General features: G+C 43.2%; 1 protein-coding gene across 1 annotated transcript in view; it reads left to right on the top strand.

Annotated features, from left to right (window-relative positions):
• Positions 1–17,627, top strand: part of LOC120916460 — a 124,193-nt gene that overhangs the window by 84,215 nt on the left and 22,351 nt on the right. Inside the window, exons 6-7 of the mRNA XM_040327435.1 lie at positions 2,648–2,941; positions 17,206–17,502. Coding sequence (XP_040183369.1) covers positions 2,648–2,941; positions 17,206–17,502 — 591 coding nt within the window. The remainder of the gene's footprint in view (positions 1–2,647; positions 2,942–17,205; positions 17,503–17,627) is intronic.

Genomic DNA, 17,627 nt, shown 5'->3' with positions numbered 1-17,627 from the left:
GAAGGCAGGCGCCGAGACCTCAGGCTGGAAGGCAGGCGCCGAGACCTCAGGCTGGAAGGCAGGCGCCGAGACCTCAGGCTGGAAGGCAGGCGCCAAGACAGGCTGGAAGGCAGGCACAGGAACTTCAGGCTGGCAAACTGGCACAGATAGCAGACAGAGGTTCGGTAGAATCAGGTGGGTTATCAGGTTCAGCTGTCATGCAAACAGACTGGAGCAGGTTGGTGTGGAGACAGGTTGGGTTACTGGCAGGATCGTGTGGGTTGAAAAGAACTTCCTTTTTTTTTTCTTTGGCTTAGCCACTGAAGATCTGTAGGTGACTGCAGGGCTGTAGGTAGCAGGTGAGGAAGTTGTAGGTCGTAAAGAAGAGGCAGGTGGGTTAAAGGCAGGATAGGTGCAGGGAGTAGAAACAGGGTATTGATAATTGGTGGGAAGCAGGGTATATTGGCCTGAAGTGGGGGTTACCATGGGTGATGGGGAAAAAAGACCCTTGGGCAGGCAGGTGTCTGGCAGCAGAGATGGTTTGTTGCGGGCTGGCTGGGGCTGATTGCAAAATATCAGACCATGCTAAGAGCAGTGGTTGCACAAACTGCAGGTTACATACTGCCTGTCTGACAAGGGATTGTACAGAATCAACACATTCTATTATCATCTGCTGGGAACAGGCTGTGTAGTGTTCAAAAAAGTAAGGGGAGTCCTCTTCCAGAAGCCAAAGCAGCGATGTGACCTGATTAATACTGAAAGGGGGAGAAAAATCATCATGGCCCTCTGGGATGCAAGGCAAAGCCAGCTCTGTGCAGATTTGAATTAAAGTTAGGCTGACCATCCCCAAACAGCATGCAGCCCTGATCAACCCAGGAGTGAGCAAAACAAATGATTTCTAGCAGCTGATCACTGGTCCACTCTTTCAGTGTCTGGCGGAGATATGCACTACTCTCTGACGCCAGCAGAGCATAATAACGAATCACATCCAAATTCATTGCAGCAAAGCAACCTGAACCAAGATGGTTCCTCTGTGTAGCCACTTCTGGTCAGAGATGGCCCTGGTATACTATCATGTACCAGGTGTGACCAGAACTCTGTGGCTAGCAACAGAGGAACACCAAACACATATAAGTGAAAATATAATTATTTATTTAGGTAAGTGAATAATATAAATACAACCACCTCCAATATGACAAACCAACCAGCAGACAGAGACCCACAAATAACAGACAGATATGTACAATAAATGGGAATTGCCAGAATCATAAACGGTAGCCAGACCAGGGTCATACACAGCAGATCGGCAGATGGACAAAGGGATATTCCAGAAACATAAACGTTAGCCAGGCCAAGGTCATACACAGGGAGATCAGCAGATGGGGCAAGGAACACAGGACAGGGAAAGGATGGATAGTCAGGACAGGGAGACAGGATCAGGAACTCGGGTAGCAGATTTCAGGAACAGGTTCAGATAATCAGGCAGAAGGTACAGATCAGGGCACAAGGACGATACCAGGGCCAGGTATGTTTGCACTTGCCGCGTATTTATAGGAATGCCTGTAATTGGCCCCAAGTCACACCTGAGTGCAAAAGGTGCTGTCTGCTCCACACTGGCAGGATCCATCCGCTGGTGGATGCCAGTACTGCGGTTCAAGGATGACATAACACCAGCAGGGAGAAGTTCCCCTGACAGTTCAAAACTGCCAGGAGACACCTGCTGGTGATCACTGTAGAAGACAGCATCACTACAGTAATGGCTGCAATCTCCCAGGTCCCGTTCAGATTGTGTGCGAGTGGCTGCCCTATTGCACATTGATCACAAGGGTGTCTATCTGGCACTGCCACAAAATATCAGAATGTTGCATCTTTTTCCAATGAAAACATGACATTCTCTGATTGAACGAGGTGGCAAGAAGGGGCAGTCACATCACTATCTCCACCTCATCCAAATAGAGAACACCTTATATTTATTTAAAAAAATACAAGGCACTCTATGAATGTTGAATGAGTGACCGCCTGTGGTCAGTGTTCAGTGGGGCAGCTGCTTGCATAAAACAACGTCATGACTTGGAAGATCACAGTTATCACTGTAGTAGCACTGAATACTATAATGATTTCCAGTTTCCCCCAAGGTCCATCAGGTATAAGCTATTCATACCTACATTGTGCCAAGCCGGACCAATGTAACTATGCAATACAAATGATTCCTGGAGTGCAGCTTTAATAAAATACTGTATCTCTTCAATTTAAGTGGAATAATTGGTGTCATCTCAGTTTAACTGTAATGGAATCTTCATATGGATAGACATACAGGCACAAGACAAACAATAGGTGTTAACTTCTAACCTATATAATCAACTATGCTGCATAGATTTCTGCACCAGCTTTAATCAAGATTTCATATTTATTGTAAAATATTTGGCTCCTATAGCTAATAGATGATGATGATTCTGGAAATATGTACATCGGGGGATCCTTATATATTTACCACAGAAGCCCTGTGGATTTTAATTATGACTCTAAAATTTTACAGTTAGAGGCATGGCCAAAAGGCATCAGACCTGAGTTAAAATTGGATTTGGAGACACTTTTACTCGGCTTTCGTTTTCTAATTTATATACATACAGCATATGTACAGTATAAAAATCATGTGTTTTTCCTTCAGGTGATATGTTTGGAACTCGGTTGCTGAACGAAAAAGTTGGGAGCGATATTTATTTTTATAGATCTTGGACAAATCAGACAATTTTGTTACAATGGAGTTTTAACAATACTCTGATCGCATCCCGTATTCCTGGATACCTTCCTAGATGTATTCACCAGTATACAGGAAGATGTCAGATGGATGATAATGGATCTCTGAGACTGTATAATCTGACATTTTCAGATGAGGGGACTTACATATTGATAGAAAAGCCACAGTGTTTTAAGGAGGACATCTATAAGCTCAAAGTCTATGGTAAGTATAACTTTTTATTCATTACAATATACATTATTACAATAATCTTGTAGTACTATTAGTACTGATTTTATATAAATTCAGATTTTTAAATGGCTAACGACTTCATTGTGAATATTAGTAGTGCTCTTACATGGCAGAAAGAGCCCATGCATGTTCAATATCAGGCACGGCTCTTTTTTCTCAGGGTGTAAAAGGGATGAACAAAAGTCACTTTAATGAGCTCAAAACAGAAATAGTTTATTGCGATATGGGAAAGAGGGTGGGTTATGAATCAGGGTGTCCCTAAAACATAGATGGGGTCAAACACCAGACTAGGCTCTAACCCTTTCTAAGTATCTTGCTTCAAATAAAGTCTCCCTGTACCTTCTGAACACAGACTGTGCTGGCTGGTACCCAAGGAGTTTTGATTCTTTGAAGACTAAGATTCTAGTGGTGTCCTGTTATTTCAAGAAAGGAGAAGGTTTGTGTATTTAATTTCTCCCTCAGCCGGTCACTGACCACCTCTCTCGTGAAAGACCATTGTGATTGCCTTTTCTAGGCCTGTACTCTGTAGCCTCCAGCAGCCATGGGTACCTCCTAGGAGCAGACATCCTGCATCCTTTTAGCCCCTAGGCCCAAACGTCCTGGAGATAGAGACTGAGACCATTTATAGGGTCAGGAAACAAATATGTAAGGATAGCCATGGAATTATTTTCCAAGCCACAGGAAAAGCCTCTGTCTAATTATCATTTAACCCAAGTAAGAGGTGGGGGCGCTTAAATTGATTGATTGAATAAATAATTAAAAGTGATAAACCAACATTAAGTGAGCACATAATTAAAATTAAATTAATATGATAATATAACAATATTAATATTAAACCAGTGAGAGCGGGTAGTGAAAGTCACTACCAATATACAATAGGAACAAATCAATAAAGTCCATTCACATGTATCCGTTTTCAATAGTGTTAGTGCTCAAAGGAATGCTTGAAATTCCACCTCCACCAAGACCGAAATTCACCCCAAATGTGCACAAAAGGATGGCTCCTACCACAAGATGTTGACCTTTTTAATTAAAAAGAGGTCAAATGAGCTTTAGATCACAAAACCTGGTAATTCAGAACTTCATGTGTGGCTCCAATTCCCTTGATACAGCCAGACTCCAAATGTCATAGTACCAAACAGAGAGAAGAGGAGACCACCATAGTGAAATACCTTTTTATTGTAAAAAAGTTTAAAAGCATAACATCGCCAAGTGGCCCCCTTCCTTTTGTTGGTGCCTTAGTCCCAGCACTAAGGCTATGAAGCGTTGCAATGTATGCGGAGAGTATTCCACGCTGGGGAAGCTGGAGTGCGTTCCAACTCTCAGATCCGGAGAGCCAGCGGGACCGGAATTGCGTGATTGTGCGTAACCAGGTGCCTCGACGTACGTTTCGTGTTGCCACTTCATCAGGGCGCTTCCTGACGACGTGGAAGCGTCGTCAGGAATACTCTCTGCATACATTGCAAAGCTTCATAGCCTCAGTGCCGGGACTAAGGCACCAACAAAAGTAAGGGGCCACTTGGCGATGTTATGCTTTTAAACTTTTTTACAATAAACAGTATTACATGATGGTGGTCTCCTCTTCTCTCTGTTTTGTACTATGACATTTGGAGTCTGGCTGTATCAAGGGAATTGGTGCCGCGCATGAAGTTCTGAATTACCAGGTTTTGTGATCTAAAGCTCATTTGACCTCTTTTTAATTAAAAAGGGTCAACATCTTGTGGTAAGGAGCCATCCTTTTGTGCACATTTGGGTTGAATTCCGGTCTTGGTGACGGTGGAACCCCTACTACTGAATTTCAAGCATTCCTTTGAGCACTAACACTATTGAAAACGGATACATGTGAATGGACTTTATTGATTTGTTCATATTGTATATTGGTAGTGACTTTCACTACCCCTATCACTGGTTTAATATTAATATTGTTATATTATCATATTAATTTAATTTTAATTATGTGCTCACTTAATGTTGGTTTATCACTTTTAATTATTTATTCAATCAATTTGATTTAGCGCCCCCACCTCTCACTTTGTTCACATTATTTGATTCAGTTTACTGTTTCTTTAGGGGAGCAGCTTATTAATTAATTATTTATGGTTTACACTGTATCTATTTAAATACTTTATTAATTGGTGCAAGATTTAAATTTTCTCATTGAACTCAAGTACTATGCTGATTTAAAAAAAAAGGTTAATTAAACTTAGGTTTTAATCATAAATTAACAAACCTGTCCATATAAAGGAGCCATAGGTGTTTTCAGAAAAGTTGGACACTGCTGATTTTTTTATTTTTTTAACAGATGGAAACTATTGTACTGCTTCTATGAATGAAGAAGGATGTATAAAGGGGCGGGTATAGTTGGAAGTCTTGATTGCAGCTGTTAATAGAGCCTAGGGATCTTTCACAGGCACTAGAGTTTGAGAAAGGGGCAGAGGACAGAGAATTTTTACTTTAAGAGCACCAACACAAGAGATGCTTCATATTTGACCACTTGCCACCTGGCCAAAGTGCATTTACTGTGGCCAGACAGGATGACATACATGTACGGCACTCTGGCTCCTCTGGGTTGGTGGCGCACAGTGGATTGTGACTCCAGCTACCCCCTTTGATCAGCCAGGAGATCATGTGATCATTATTGATCATGTCAACAAAGCTGTAATGAATTTAATTCATAACAGCTGTGTTTCTTATATTGATGCTGTGATTGTCCACAGCTATCACAACACACTGTACCATGTGATATGTGTGGGCCGATCACAGCACACAATAGTAAATCACAACGGTTATGAACATTCATGATAGCTCAAAAACATTACTGTTACTGTGATCATCACTGTAACAGCAATCAAAGTGTAAAAAATTAAAACCTGATCAGCCCCCCCCCCCCCTCTTTCCCCAGAATAGTACATTGTCACTATGATGGCGCTGAACTACACTCTGATAGAGAGTGTGTCAAAAAATTAACACTTTTCTTTGAAAATTAAAATAAAAATAAAATAATTGAATATAAAAAAAGTAATTGTTTTTTAACATACTGTCACCAATCAGTATCCCTGATCACTTGCACTCCAGTCATATGTTGATGCTGTACTGCACTAGTGACAGCATGTAAACAAAAAAAAAAAATATTTAATTTCTTCATTTTCTAAAAAACTGTAACTTCAAAAATGTTGACATGCCTCTTACTAAATACCTCAGACTGTCTACTTTCCAAAAAAGGATCATTTGGGTGGTATTTGTACTGTCCTGGCATTTTAACCACTTCAGCCCCGGAAGGTTTTACCCTCCTAATGACCAACAAAAAGGAGACTATGGCCCAGATTCTCAAAGGACTTACGACGGTGCAGCGCCATGTACGCCGTCGTAAGTCCTAATCTGACCCGTCGTATCAATGCGTCTGATTCTTAGAATCAGTTACGCATAGATATCCATTAGATCCGACAGGGGTAAGTCTTTTGACCGCTAGGTGGCGATTCCGTCGAATTCCGCGTCAAGTATGCAAATTAGCTAGATACGCGAGTTCCCGAACGTACGCGCGGCCGACGCAGTAAAGTTATGGCGTTTTACGTTAGGCTTTTCCCGGCGTAAAGTTGCCCCTGCTATATGAGGCGCAGCCAATGTTAAGTATGGCCGTCGTTCCCGTGTCGAAATTTGAAAAAGTTGCGTCGTTTGCATAAGTCGTCCGTGAATGGGGCTGGACGTCATTTACGTTCACGTCGAAACCAATGACGTCCTTGCGGCGTACTTTGGAGCAATGCACACTGGGAAATTCCACGGACGGTGCACGTCAATCACATCGGGTCACAGTAGTTTTGCATAAAACACGCCCCCCTGATCCAAAATTGAATTAGGTGGGCTTACGCCGGCCGATTTACGATACGCCGCCGCAACTTACGGAGAAAGTGCTTTGAGAATACAGTACTTGCCCGTGTAAGTTGCGGAGGCGTAACATAAATCAGATACGTTACGCCCGCACAATTTTACGCGGCTCTACGTGAATCCGGGCCTATGTATTCCCCTGCTTCAGAAAATAAGGAATCAATTTGACTTACTGTTGGCTTTCCAGGGGGTTTATCCCTGTTTTTATGGATTTTGGGGAGGTACCATATTGTAGACCTCTTTGGTGCTTCAGGCAGTAGATACGTGGCTTATTTTTCTGTTAGAATCCCTAGTTTCCTACCCTTTTTTTTATAAGGTTTTAAAATACTTGAGTTCCCTGGTAGTTTTTTATATGTATCTTCGTTAATAATGTATTAATTTTTTCTTCATAATCTTTTTTTTATCAAAGACTACCCTCCCCCCTTTTTATCAAAGACTACGCTCCCCCCTTTGTCAGCTGCTCTTCTTTTTTTTCTAATGCTCTGATTCCTTGTGCTATGTAATCTTGGATCTTCTTACTCTGGTGTTTATTATTCTTATATAATTTTCAATCATTGTTTTAAAAACTTGCAAATATTAATTTATTTTATTTTTAGGGTTAAATACTGAGGCATTTTTAAGATTGCTATGCTGATATACTCCAAAATAGTTAATATGCAAATACAGTGCTACCTATCATGAATAAGGTACCAAATGTGATATTAAACAGCGCTCAGAAAGATAAGTGAAAATGTAAATCAACACATATAATATTGGTACAGTGACATAGTGAAAAAGTAATCACTCCCCGACATGTTTCATCGAAATGATTTCTTCAGAACCCCATGAAGAAATAATTTCGATGAAACATGTCGGGGAGTGATTACTAAAGTCACAACCGCACACCTTAACTTTCTAAGCTTGAACGTGGAATGGTCTAATCTGCCACCAGCTTTTTTACCTAAGCAGCGGCTCCAGTACACCTGCATAAGGGCTGTGAGTAACACTTGGGCTATTCGTTGGTCCGCTGTGACCACTAGATCACCTGGAGGATATTTTTATTTTTTGTTTTACACCGTGTCAGTTTTGGATTTATACACTGCTTGTAACAAGAGTTACCTTTGTGAGTGCATTCTTTGGGAGATTTGTAGTGTGTTATTAAAAGTTGTGTTACAGTATCACACTATTGTGCTCTCTTTTTCTTATTTGCATATGGCTGTTATCTTGGAGTTTTCTTTTTGCTTCGGATCTCCACCTGTTTAACTGAATGCTCCACTCTATATGTAAAGAAGGAGTTCTATCAACTAAACTGAGGGGGTCAGTTAACAAGCCTGAGTGCCTAAACACGAAAGTGTCAGGCCATTTGTTGCGGTGAGTTTGCATTTCTGATGGGTGGTGGAAGCACGCAGTCACTGTGGTGTGGTGAAAGCACTTATTGAAGATCGGGAAGGATTTTTCTTTTCCTTTGTTCTCCATTTATGAACTATATATATATATTTTTTTGTTCACTTAGGCAGTTTATGGACTTTATTTGCCAACCTGGTATTTTTGTATGCAATTTTTGCACGTATTTTTGGACACTTATATATTGTCTCAGAGGGTGGATTATTTATTTATTTTTTACTATGTCACTGTACCAATATTATATGTGTTGATTTACATTTTCACTTATCTTTCTGAGCGCTGTTTAATATCACATTTGGTACCTTATTCATGATAGGTAGCACTGTATTTGCATATTAACTATTTTGGATTCTATAATTTTTAAAGCAGCAGCTCTTGTATATTTATTAATTTATTTATTTACTTTATAAATATCACCAGTGTTCACATTTATTCTCCAGCTACGCGCAGTGAGGGTGGCTCACATTAGACGGCCTTATCTCCACCCCCTTTTTTCCATATGCTAATATACTGTCTCTGTTCTCTATTATTTACAACATTCTTGTTAAGTTCAAAGAACTTTTTAATAATCAATTTGCATACAATTTATTGAAATCAATATATGTATTAAATTTATTCAATTTTGCATGAGGTATAAATTTCAGCCCTAAATCTAAAACCCTTTAATCCAGATTCTGATAAAATCACACTACTTAAATTAACCACTTCCCGACTTTGTACGACTTTGTACAACTTTGTACGGCCGCAGGGTGGTTCTAAATCTCCGGGTCGCCGTCTTTATACAGCCTCCGCTCCTCCTGGCCACTGGGGGGCGCGCGAGCCCGCTGCATCACTGAGATGCCGATGCACGTGCCTGGCGGCCGCGATGTCCGCCAGGCACCCGCGATCGTCGGTTACAGAGACAAGGACGTTGATCTGTGTGTGTAAACACACAGATCCACGTCCTGTCAGGGAGAGAGGAGACCGATCTGTGTCTCTTGTACATAGGGACACAAATCGGTCACCTCCCCCAGTCAGTCCCCTTCCCCCACAGTTAGTAACACTATGCAGGGTACACATTTAACCCCTCCCTCACCCCCTAGTGTTAACCCCTTCAATGCCAGTCACATTTATACAGTAATTAGTGCATATTTATAGCACTGATCGCAGTATAAATGTGAATGGTGTCAAAAGTGTCCGATGTGTCCGCCATAATGTTGCAGTCCCAATAAAAATCGCAGATCGCCGCCATTACTAGTAAAAAAATAAAATAATAAAAAAATAAATTCTGTCCCCTATTTTGTAGGGGCTATAACTTTTGCGCAAACCAGTCGCTTATTGCGATTTTTTTATTTTATTTTTACCAAAAATATGTAGAATACGTATCGGCCTAGACTGAGAATTTTTTTAAATTGGTCTACTTATTATAGCAACAAGTAAAACATTATTTTTTTTCAAAATTGTCGCTCTTTTTTTTGTTTATAGCGCAAAAAATAAAAACCGCAGAGGTGATCAAATACCACCAAAAGAAAGCTCTATTCGTGGGAAAAAGAGGATGTCAATTTTGTTTGGGAGCCACATCGCACGACCGCGCAATTCTCAGTTAAAGCGACGCAGTGCCGAATCGCAAAAAGTGGCTTGGTCATTGACCAGCTAAATGGTGCGGGGCTGAAGTAGTTAAAGCATTGCCTTATGATCATTTTAGGTACCATAGTTTGTCAGCATTTCACAGGCGTTTGAAATTTTAACCTCTTGTCGACACGCCGCAGTACATTTACTGCGGCAGGTCCGCTCATATAGGCACAGTTCAAATTACAGGAGTGCAGAACAAACTGTGATCCATAGGAGAAGAATGGCCAAAAAAAGCTTTAGCCATACTTCTCCTTTAAAAATGCTGCTGTCTAAAGGTGCCCTTTTGATCCATCATCCAGGAGGTGTGTTACTTACCAGATCCCCAGGTCAAAACAGATGGAAAAAGCCTAAAAACGAATGCAACCACCACATCTAAACAGGGCCGGTGCAAGGATTTCTGCCTACACAAGCGAAGCTCCATTTTGGCGCCCCCCCCAACGGCCACCCACCTCCCTTGCAAAAATGTTTCTTTCAATAATTTATATTAATATATAAAAAAACACACTAATTTGTGCTTTTTTATTAACGATTTAAAGCGGTGGTTCACCCTGCTGAACAACATTTCAGCATACAATTCGGCATCGTAGCGCGAGCTACAGTATGCCGGTCTTACATTTTTTTATCCCCGTACTCACTGTTTAATCGTACCTAGACGATTCCATCTGCCGCGGGGATAAAAAATGTTTAATTTTATGCTAGAATAAAAAAAAATGTTTTTTTTTTTTTTAATAGGGTGAATAAAACAAATTTTTTACCAATAAGTGCAGGAAATAGTGCAAACAGACTTGTAAAAGTGCAGGAAATAGTAGTGCACACAAACAGTACAACACTAAAACGGCCTATTCAAGGCAAAATATTACCATTAAATTAACATTACCATTTACCAATGAGCAAAAATGCAGGAAATAGTGCAAACAGACTTGTAGAAGTGCAGGAAATAGTACTGCACACAAACAGTACAACACTAAAACGGCCTATTCAAGGCAAAAAATTACCATTATTGGTTAAAAGAAGAGCAATAAGTGCATATAAACATATTTTCAAACTATAATATCAGAACATGAGTTTTTTGAGAACATGAGATTTTTCAGGGCACTGTATCATTGTACAGTACACACAGTGTACTAAAAAGTGTAAAATAGAGCTGCCCTCACCTGGAGCAGCTATCTCTGGCACAGGTAAATAGTAGTCGGTTTTAAGTGCGGTCTGATAACCGCATGCGGGGAAAAAAATGAGCCAACTAGAGTCAGCGTTCGGCTCATAGGTTTATATTATAAATGGGACCGCAAACGGTAGGGAATGCGGGAGTGCACGGTTAGGGCTCCCCCCAACGTATGCGATCCCATATTGCCGAAATTGTAGTGTGAACCCAGCCTAAGCCTTTTTGTACGCCCGAAGAGCACTTTACATCCACTTTACATATGGGGTATTTCTATACTCATAAGAAATTGCTTAACAAAATATATATTTTTTTTTTCTTCTTTTACCTCTTGTGAAAATAAAAATTATGGGGCAACACCAGAATGTATGTGTAAAAATTTAAATTTTTCTTACACTAACATGCTGGTGTAGACCCCAACTTTACCTTTTCATAAGGGGTAAAAGGAGAAAATGCCCCCAAAGTTTGTAACACTTTCTCCTGTGTACGGAGATACCCCATATGTGGCCCTAAACTGTTACCTTGAAATATGACAGGGCTGACCACAGATAACACAGTGATAACTCTCTGAGTACAGATAATGAAGTAGATGTGACCTGCAGTCCTATGCAACACCACAGATAACACCGTAATAACTCTCCGAGTACAGATAATGTAGTAGATGTGACCTGCAGTCCTATGCAACACCACAGATAACACCGTAATAACTCTCCGAGTACAGATAATGTAGTAGATGTGACCTGCAGTCCTATGCAACACCACAGATAACACCGTAATAACTCTCCGAGTACAGATAATGTAGTAGATGTGACCTGCAGTCCTATGTAACACCACAGATAACACAGGTAGCATCTACTACATTATCTGTACTCTGAGGGTTATCACTGTTATCTGTGGTGTTACATAGGACTGCAGGCCACATCTACCGTATTTTCCGGCGTATAAGACGACCCGGCGTATAAGACGACCCCCTAATTTTCCAGGAAAATTTTTGGTTTTGGGATATACTCACTGTATAAGACTACCCCCTTTTTTTCAAGCCCCACTGTGCCATTACATGCCCCCACTGTGCCATCACATTACTTTCCCCCACAGTGCCATCACATTACTTTCCCCCACAGTGCCATCACATTACTTTCCCCCACAGTGCCATCACATTACTTTCCCCCACAGTGCCATCACATTGCATGCCCCCACAGTGCCATCACATTGCATTCCCCCACAGTGCCATCACATTGCATTCCCCCACAGTGCCATCACATTGCATTCCCCCACAGTGCCATCACATTGCATGCCCCACAGTGCCATCACATTGCATGCCCCCACAGTGCCATCACATTGCATGCCCCCACTTTCCCCCCCACTGTGCCATCACTCACGTTTTGCAGGCCGGTGACAGTCTCCGTCTGCTGCGAGCGTCCATGATTTCAAAGCCACGCGCCGTCTTCTCAGCGTGTCCTGTGATTGGCAGAACACAAATTTTCCCAGTAGCGCCTCTGTTCTATGTTCCGCCAATCACGGATGCCTTCTCATCTCGTCCGAGGATGAGAAGGCATCCGTGATTGGCGGAAAACAGAACAGAGGCGCTGCTGGGAAGATTTCTGTTCCGCCTATCACAGGACAGCGAGGACGTGCTGAGAAGACGGCGCGCAGCTTTGAAATTATGACGATCGCAGCTGCACGGAGACCGTACCCGGCGTATAAGATGACCCCCGACTTTGGATGCATTTTTTTGCATCCAAAAAGTCGTCTTATACGCCGGAAAATACGGTACTACATTATCTGTACTCAGAGGATTATCACTGTGTTATCTCTGATGTTACATAGGACTGCAGGTCACATCTACTACATTATATTTATTTGCGTGTGGGAGTTCTGGTGGCCGGTGGTGGAGTGTGGAAGTCGACTTATCCATCCCCCCCCCCCGCTTCTATTATCCATCCCCCCTGCTTCCATTATCCATCCCCCTGCTTCCATTATCCACCCCCCTGCTTCCATTATTTATCCTCCCTGCTTCCATTATCCACCCCCTTGCTTCCATTATCCACCCCCCTGCTTCCATTATCCATCCCCCTGCTTCCATTATCCATCCCCCCTGCTTCCATTATCCATCCCCCCTGCATCCATTATCCACCCCCCCTGCTTCCATTATCCACCCCCGTTTCCATTACCCCCCTGCTTCCATTATCCATTCCCCCCCCGCTCCTTCTTCCATTATCCCCCACTGCTTCCATTAACCCCCCCCCTACTCCTTCTTCCATTATGCCCTCCTGCTTTATTAATTATCCACCCGACCCCGTCTCCATTAATCCCCCTTGCTCCTTCTTCCATGATCCATCATCCATCCCCCCTGGGCCCTGCTCTGCTTCCGCCATTCCTCCCCCCCCACTCCTTCTTCCAGTTCCATTATGCCCTCCTGCTTTATTAATTATCCACCCGACCCAGTCTCCATTAACCCCCCTTGCTCCTTCTTCCATCATCCATCCCCCCTGGGCCCTGCTCTGCTTCCGCCATTCCTCCCCCCCACTGTGGGGGGGGGGAGGAATGGCGGAAGCAGAGCAGGGCCCAGGGAGGATGGATGATGGATCATGGAAGAAGGAGCAAGGGGGGTTAATGGAGACTGGGTCGGGTAGATAATTAATAAAGCAGGAGGGCATAATGGAACTGGAAGAAGGAGTGGGGGCCCCACTCCTTCTTCCAGTTCCATTAAGCCCTCCTGCTTTATTAATTATCCACCGACCCCGTCTCCATTAACCCCCCTTGCTCCTTCTTCCATCATCCATCACCCCTGGGCCCTGCTCTGCTTCCGCCATTCCTCCCCCCCCCACTCCTTCTTCCAGTTCCATTATGCCCTCCTGCTTTATTAATTATCCACCCGACCCCGTCTCCATTAACCCCCCTTGCTCCTTCTTCCTTCATCTATCCATTCTTCTTCCCCACGCCACAACCCCACCCTCACCTCCTGTGCGATTTTCTGCATTCTGAATCTTCCGGCACCGGCGGCGCGGGACTGGGCACTGTGTCACCCAGCAGCGGAGGTCCGCCCCTTCAGTGACGTCAGACGTCCTCCTGCGCGGAGGAGGACGTCGTCACTGAAGTGCCGTGCAGTTACAGGCCCGGACCCGGCGTCATCCATCACCAGATAGTAACTGGATTGGCTGCGCCCGGCCGGGCCACATTCAGTCAGCAGCTGACAGGCGCTGCGGCGCATTAGCACACCGGAGCGGGACACCGGGCGCCGGAGGGCGGCGGCAACTCCGGACAAAGTATAAAAAAAAAAAATATTTTAAAAAAAAAGTTAATTTTTTCGCCCCATCCCAGGCTGCGGACCTGCCCGCCCCAAGCGGCCGCTTGGTCCGCCTGGTGGTTGCGCCGGCCCTGCATCTAAAGATTGGTAAGCTGCAGTATGTTGCATATTTGTTTTTGCAGCTTAACAATCCATATATGTGGTGGCCAGAGCTTTCATATGGAAGCATGAAAGAATTCTTAACCTGTGTGAACTCCAAGAAATCAATTGTGAGCTTACCTAGTGCTGTTTTTTATAACTTCTAACATCTGAATGTAGTGACAGGGAGTAAAGGAAAGGTAAATATGTACGGAGAAGGGGGACCTAAAGTGGAACTTTAGTCAGAAAATTAAGTCCTGCTAGATCACTTTATGATGGATCTCTTGACCTCAAAGGGGTCAACATGGGTTTCTACTGCTGTTCCAAATCACATATTTCAGATCACCATGCATGGCTAGGAATGAGTCACTGACACATCTGTCTCAGTAGAAGCACACCATTATCTGTGTTTATTACAGACAAGACAAAGCACTATTACAGTATGATACGTCATTATTATGTTAATGTGAAGCTAGAAAGCGCATCTAATTGGTCAAGGTACAAGATGGGGTGTTGATCTTAGCCGGCCCTCAGACGTATCTTCACCTCCGCATTCCTAAAACTATGTGGGAGTGGAGCGTATGCGCCATGTTTGGGAGGGATACTATGAGGAGCTGATTTGAGTGAGGAAGGCCTGTAGCAGTGGTATACATGGAAAAGCAATATAGACTTTATATTAAAGATGCATAGAGAATAGACATTTTCTAATTTATCATTATGCTCATTGCATTCCTTCACAACTTCAGGCTGCCCCCTTTTGCAAGTAATAAAAATAAGTGTCTATACTGTTAAAAATCCAGTAATACACTGTCTCACCCAGCTCTACACATGCTCAGTTGCTTTCTATTTTTCGGTACTGTGCCAAATTTGTAGAGGCCAATCTGCTGACAGCCTAAAGATTTAGGGCCAGATTCACATAGAACTGCGGTGGCGTAACGTATCGTAGATACGTTACACCGCCGCAAGTTTTCATCGCAAGTGCCTGATTCACAAAGCACTTGCAATGAAAACCTATGCTGGCGGCCTCCGGCATAAGCCCGCGTAATTCAAATGGGCGTGTGCCATTTAAATTAGGCGTGCTCCTGCGCCGGACTTACTGCGCATGCTCAGTTTCGAAATTCCCGCCGTGCTTTGCGCAAAGTGATGTCATTTTTTCGAACGGCGACGTGCGTAGCGTACTTCCGTATTCCCGAACGTCTTGCGCAAACGACGTGAATTTTTAAATTTCGACGCGGGAACGACGGCCATACTTTAAACAGCACATACGTGTGCTGTCTAAAGTTAGGGCAGGTCAAACGACGACTAAAATTGTGACGGGAAACTAGAGTAGCGGCGACGTAGCGAACGCGAAAAACCGTCGTGGAACGCCGTAACTGCTAATTTGCATACCCGACACTGGAATACGACGCAAACTCCACCCAGCGGCGGTCGTGGTATTGCATCCTAAGATCCGACAGTGTAAAACAATTACACCTGTCGGATCTAAGGGATATCTATGCGTAACTGATTCTATGAATCAGTCGCATAGATACTCTGAGAGATACGACGGAGTATCTGAGATACTCTGTCGTATCTCCGCTGTGAATCTGGCCCTTACTTCTGCTCAGGGCACTGGGCTTCAGCAAAATGGCAGCCTCCAGCAAGATGAAAAAAGAACAGTGTTGGAGGTAATTTACAGCACACACTAATCTTGGTAGCATTATTGTGGATTTTATGTTCCTTGCTGAGGAACATTTTTTTTATCAAGTTGTTATGGGTCAAGTTCAACTTTGAGAGACCTTTTTACACATAATAGACTAGGGTGACGAGACATAGAGAAAGGGGGTGGGGGGGCAGTCTGGTGTTAGGCAGGCTGTGAAGGGGCTACTTTTAGCAACAAAACATTTTGATGCTTAAAGTAACCCCTTCACAGCCTGCCTAACACTAGACTTCCCCACCCCCCCTTTCTCTATATGCTGTTTACATTTACAAGGTGAATGGTCTACCACTAGGGTTGCCACCTCATCCCTTTAAAACCGAACACATATTAATTACACACCTTCTCTGGCTGATTAAGGTGCTATTTAAACTCACTTGGTGCCTTATCGACATTAAATTAGCCCCAGAACCTGTGTAATTACTATGTGTTCGGGTTTAAAGGGATGAGGTGGCAACCCTATCTACCACAGGTCAGTATACCAAACTGACCGTGTATCAGTGACAAACAACTTGCTTTCCCTTCCCCCAAACTTTCCCCCTTTTGCTCTCTAGGGTGACACTCTCTAGGACACTGTCCCCGGACCAAGTCTGTTCCCGTTTTTGTCCCTGGATTGGATTTAAACAGAGGCTTGGGTAATTTCAAAGACAGTCGGTGCAGAATAAAATAAAATCTAAATTACACCCCCCGCTCTGCCGCTCCTACTTGCATAGGGGGTGTATTTTTTTCCATTATCTGTGCCCCTTTCTGATGATCATGTGCTGGTCGGAACGGAGGGAATATTTCTTCAGTTTCGGATGCATGCCCATTCAGCTCCGCTCTCATGTTATTCTGCATTGGCTCAAGTCCCGGCCAGCCGCTTGCCTGCTTATCTTCTTGTCTTTAATGGTGGAGTGATCTTCCTCCGCTCCCCACCCAGTAGTAGCCGGGGCCCAGAGAGTAAGACTTGAGGGGCTATGAGGTGGGCAGCGGCAGCGATGGGCAGAGAGTCGCCGATTGCCGCACTTACTAGTAAAAAAAAAACTGACTTTCATTTACAATTTACAACTAACTTTGGATGAAGAATGTTAAAAATGCTATTACATCTTAATGGGATGTCTTGTTTGCTTTTGTTTCATCAGTTCCTCCAGAGAACATAGGACATAAGAACAATTCCATCACTAAATTAAAGGTTGGAGAGACTCTATTCCTCTCAATGATACTAATACCTGAACTGGACACATATTTCACCTGGTACCACCTTAATCCAAACCGCAACCCTATCTTCACTGTCGGGAAATTCTTAGTGAATTCCACCATCTCTAGCTCCAGTCTCCAGATCCAAAATTTGACTGTGGAGGATGCTGGAACATATGAATGCAGAGCCAGTCGTGGTCACTTAAGTCCGAAATTCCTCTTCACTGTCATTGTGGCAGATGGTAAGTTGGATTAAATCTCACCAGAAAGATTCTAAAACCTCATTTATTGCAGCTATTTATGCCTTAGTAAAGTTTTTTGTATATCGGCTTCCTGTTTCCTCCTTCAAAGATAACCAGTCATAGGC

The sequence above is a fragment of the Rana temporaria genome, chromosome 10 (genome assembly GCF_905171775.1).
Source record: "Rana temporaria chromosome 10, aRanTem1.1, whole genome shotgun sequence".
Taxonomy (NCBI): domain Eukaryota; kingdom Metazoa; phylum Chordata; class Amphibia; order Anura; family Ranidae; genus Rana; species Rana temporaria.
The sequence above is the reverse complement of the archived record's forward strand: the minus strand, read 5'-3'. Positions and strand labels throughout refer to the sequence as shown.